At 37.1% G+C, this 3,769-nt stretch overlaps 1 protein-coding gene across 1 annotated transcript; it reads left to right on the forward strand.

Moving 5' to 3' along the window:
• The first annotated feature begins 420 nt into the window (after positions 1 to 420).
• LOC140829605 (probable calcium-binding protein CML46) lies at positions 421 to 987 on the forward strand. Its single transcript, XM_073192919.1, has one exon. It carries the CDS (start codon positions 421 to 423, stop codon positions 985 to 987), a length of 567 nt encoding a protein of 188 aa, XP_073049020.1.
• The last annotated feature ends 2,782 nt before the right edge of the window (positions 988 to 3,769 follow it).

A 3,769-nucleotide genomic window follows, 5' to 3' on the forward strand; every position in this document is an offset into this window, starting at 1 on the left:
TTTATTAGCTAGCTACTTTCTTGGAAATTACATATTGTGTCGTCGTGTTTCCAATTATTGAATGACCCCGAAATTTCACCACATTTTCCTCCGCATTTTCTCCTGTCAATTACTTACAATATCTTTTATCAGGCCGACCCCGATACACACTTGCATTAAAAAAAAAAACTGTAAATTTTAAAATATTCTTCGTAGCCACCTCATTAAATCTTATGAAGTTTCCCACAAATAATGTGGCATTTTCATACGCCAGCCGAAAAGGGGAAATTTTGTTTCGTATAAATACATTCTTTTGATGATCAAACACACCAAGAACACCCAAGAGTGTGTGCGTGCGTGCGTGTGTGTGCGCGCGTTTTGGGAGATTGAAAATAAATACTAATTTTTTTTTATCCAATTCAATTTGTAATTTGTCTACTAATGGATGTAGTATTTGAGAACTCTATTTCATTTTCAGTGTGTTGGCTAATCAAATCCATCTACTGGAACATCGAGCATCTTTTTTCAAGAATCGATTTGTTCCTACAAAGTGTTCCAAAGTTTTTATCAACCAAATGGAACAGCAAAACTCAGATGTCCAATTCTTTAGAGGCCCGCCTCCCAGTGCCGGTTCGCAATAAGAGATATTCCGAGGTCGAGAAGATAAGTATATCAGAGATCGACCTGATCATGAGTAGATTAGGAGTGGAGTGGTGTGCAATGGAGGATGCTGATAAGCTTTTTGGCGAGGATGATTTCTTGGCATTGTTCCACGAAGAAGAGCCGAGCTTCGACGAAATCAAGGAGACTTTCGAGGTTTTCGACTCGAACAAGGATGGATACATAGATTGTAGTGACTTGCGAAGAGTTTTGTATGGTTTGGGATTCAAAGAAGGGAGTGGTTTGGAAGATTGCAAGAGGATGATCCGAGATTTTGATGTTAATGGAGATGGGCTTATTGATTTTCGTGAGTTCGTGGTGTTCGTGGAGAAAATGTTTCTTGCATAGTTTATTCACCGTTTCGCATGAGGTGAAATAATATAAAGTTTAAGTGAGTAATGCATTGCAAGATTAATTATGGGTCGTTCGCGAGATTTTAAATGTTTTCAAACTCGTCCTTGTATTGTATATATACAAATATTCTTGGAATAAAAACTCGTCCTCGTATGCTAAATATTAAAAAGTAAACTAGTGTTTCGTGCTCGTACAATATTTGATTTTTTTGAAAGTTTATTTGTAATGTGAATTATAAAAATTGTTGAGGTGTCTTTTGGCATAAAAGAAAGTAAAAAAATTGTAACATAAAAAAAAGAAGAAGAAATAAAGTCAAAGAAAGTTTATTTGACTTTGTAAGATATTTGACTTTGTAAGATCATCTTACAAAGTCAAATGATCGATATTTTTTTAAAAGAAAATTGGTAATAATAAATATTGTATGTGCATGGATATTATATTTGAATAAAGTAAAATAGACTCTCTTGAATTTTGAAGGTTAATCCCGTAGTCATCAAGTATCTTCAGGATTTCAGGATTTTCTCTTCTTGGGTTCAGCTCGAGGTTATTTGATTGCGGGCATGAGGTAAACTCGTCGCTTAGTTTTATCTTGCTTATCCTCTAGCTATTCGAACCCACAAGTGGAGTTGTTTGCATGAATGATTTAGCCGAATTTTAATCTGTTTTTGGTCTCATTTCTCGGATTCTCTCGCAGTTATTTTCTGGGTTTTGATTGTTGTGGATGCATCCATGGCGTTGGATGCTCTTACCATGGTTCGCCGGAACGGTTGCGGTGCTTGGAACGGCAACGACCGTTCCAGTTCCAATGTTATGTTGCGGAACGGTTGTATAAAAAAATTAATAAATTCAAAAAATTGGTAAAAAAATGTAAATATAAATTACATCATACTAAAAAATAAAATATATAAAGTTATTACAAATTAATAGATCAATACAAAACTATTTTACAATAATAGCACAATAAGAAAATACACACTAAAAATTATAACATACCAAAGCTAATACCATGAAGAGTGACGCAGAAGAGCGAGATCATTGTTATATTCTTCATCACTATCTCGTAGATAAAATTGATTTCGAACATTTGAATATTGACGTGATTGTCCATAGGGATATTGATTAGATTGAGATGACGAAATATCATTAGAATGTGATGATTGATTTTGTAATAGTGTTTCGTCACGACAATTATAGTATCCGAATCCACGATACACAGTAGAACTATCAGCTGTACTTGAAGATCTATACTCGGGACCATGACGTCCAACACAACGCCATATAGATGATGAAGATTCATTGTATCTATTACCAATATACTGAGACGACCCATAATCAAATCCATGATGTCTAATTCTATGTGTACCAGATGTTGAAAAATCAAATGATCTATCAAAAGAATCGTGTGTGGAATTATAATTACCCTGATATCCATATCCACCTGATTGATATCCAGTCGGATCATACCCAACATGCTGAGAGTCCCAATTGTAACTCATCGATCCATAATTATCTGTCATTTGAATTTGTCGATATCCCCCCAATCCAAGACATCTTATATGTTCTTCGACACCCATGCATGGTTGAGTAGAATCAGCTGAATGTTCTTTATCACTAGCACTAGAGAATTCTGATAAAATTATGAAGAATTCCACGGATTTTAGCGACGGTTTTACCAAAACCGTCGCTAGTAGCGACGGTTCAAAACAAATCCATCGCAACTTGCGTTCCGTTCCGTCCGTCCCGTTCCGCTTTCCCGTTATGCGGCCGATAAAACGCCACCTAACGCCGCTACAATACAATAAATGATTTGGCCTGGAATTTTGGAACGGTGGCCACCGTTCCCGTTCCGTTCCGCCCGTTCCACCCGTTATGCGGCCGTTCCGGAGAACCATGGCTCTTACTGCCGCACTGTTGTGGATGTATACTTCGGAAATGATCTTCGTAGCTCAAATATCGCATTGAAATGTGATTTTTTTCCCTCTTAATTCATGAGGATTGACTTCTCTTTTGACTAGTTTTTAATTACTAACTCGCCTTCTTTGGATTTGATTGTGAAGGCATTGGCTGTTGAAGCTGAAACCAATACTCGGACTGAGAGTGCTAAGATTCTGAACAGAAGACGAAGTAAAAAGGTGAACCTTTTTGTTTTTCAATCTTACACGTGACATGAGAATTGAGAATAATGCATCCTTTCTCATGCTCCACAACCTGCTTGTCTGCATGCAGTTGGTCACCTTGCAATTCTCAAGTTTATTGCAAGACTAGCTAGTTATTGGACGTTGACATTGCGAAAATAAAAAGAGTTATGCGGACAAGATTCAGTTACTGTAAAAGTTGTTATTCTTTGGAGGCAGCTGAGCGTGTTGGAGAAGAGCTTATTAAAGCTTGTGTAGATCTCAATATAGATGAAATTTCTACTTATGCTCGCAATGGATTGGCTCGAGGTGAACGAATGCAAGCTTTCGAAATTGCCATTGCTCTCCATGGATTCTTGTCTCGATAGATGTTAGGTCTGATTGCAAACCACCCGTTGATGCTTACTCAACATGTAGTGACTATCGATCTTCACAAAAAAATTTGTATTTTTGGGCTCTGCATTTGTATGCTTCTTCACCCTCGAGCTATTATACCAGGTTTGCGTGAGGGCTGGGTTTGTGCTAGAAGTTTCTATCTTTGTATACAAGAATGAATGATGTGTTGACGTCAAAGTAGATAGCAGATATGGGTAAAATCATGGAAGTTTAAACTGTTTGGGAGCAGCAAAATACACAACCAA

This window comes from Primulina eburnea, chromosome 4 (genome assembly GCF_022965805.1).
Source record: "Primulina eburnea isolate SZY01 chromosome 4, ASM2296580v1, whole genome shotgun sequence".
NCBI classification, from domain to species: Eukaryota; Viridiplantae; Streptophyta; class Magnoliopsida; order Lamiales; family Gesneriaceae; genus Primulina; species Primulina eburnea.

Bases quoted from the DNA above. Each gene is read 5' to 3' on its own strand.
- LOC140829605 (XM_073192919.1), top strand. From the start codon at position 421: ATGGATGTAGTATTTGAGAACTCTATTTCATTTTCAGTGTGTTGGCTA.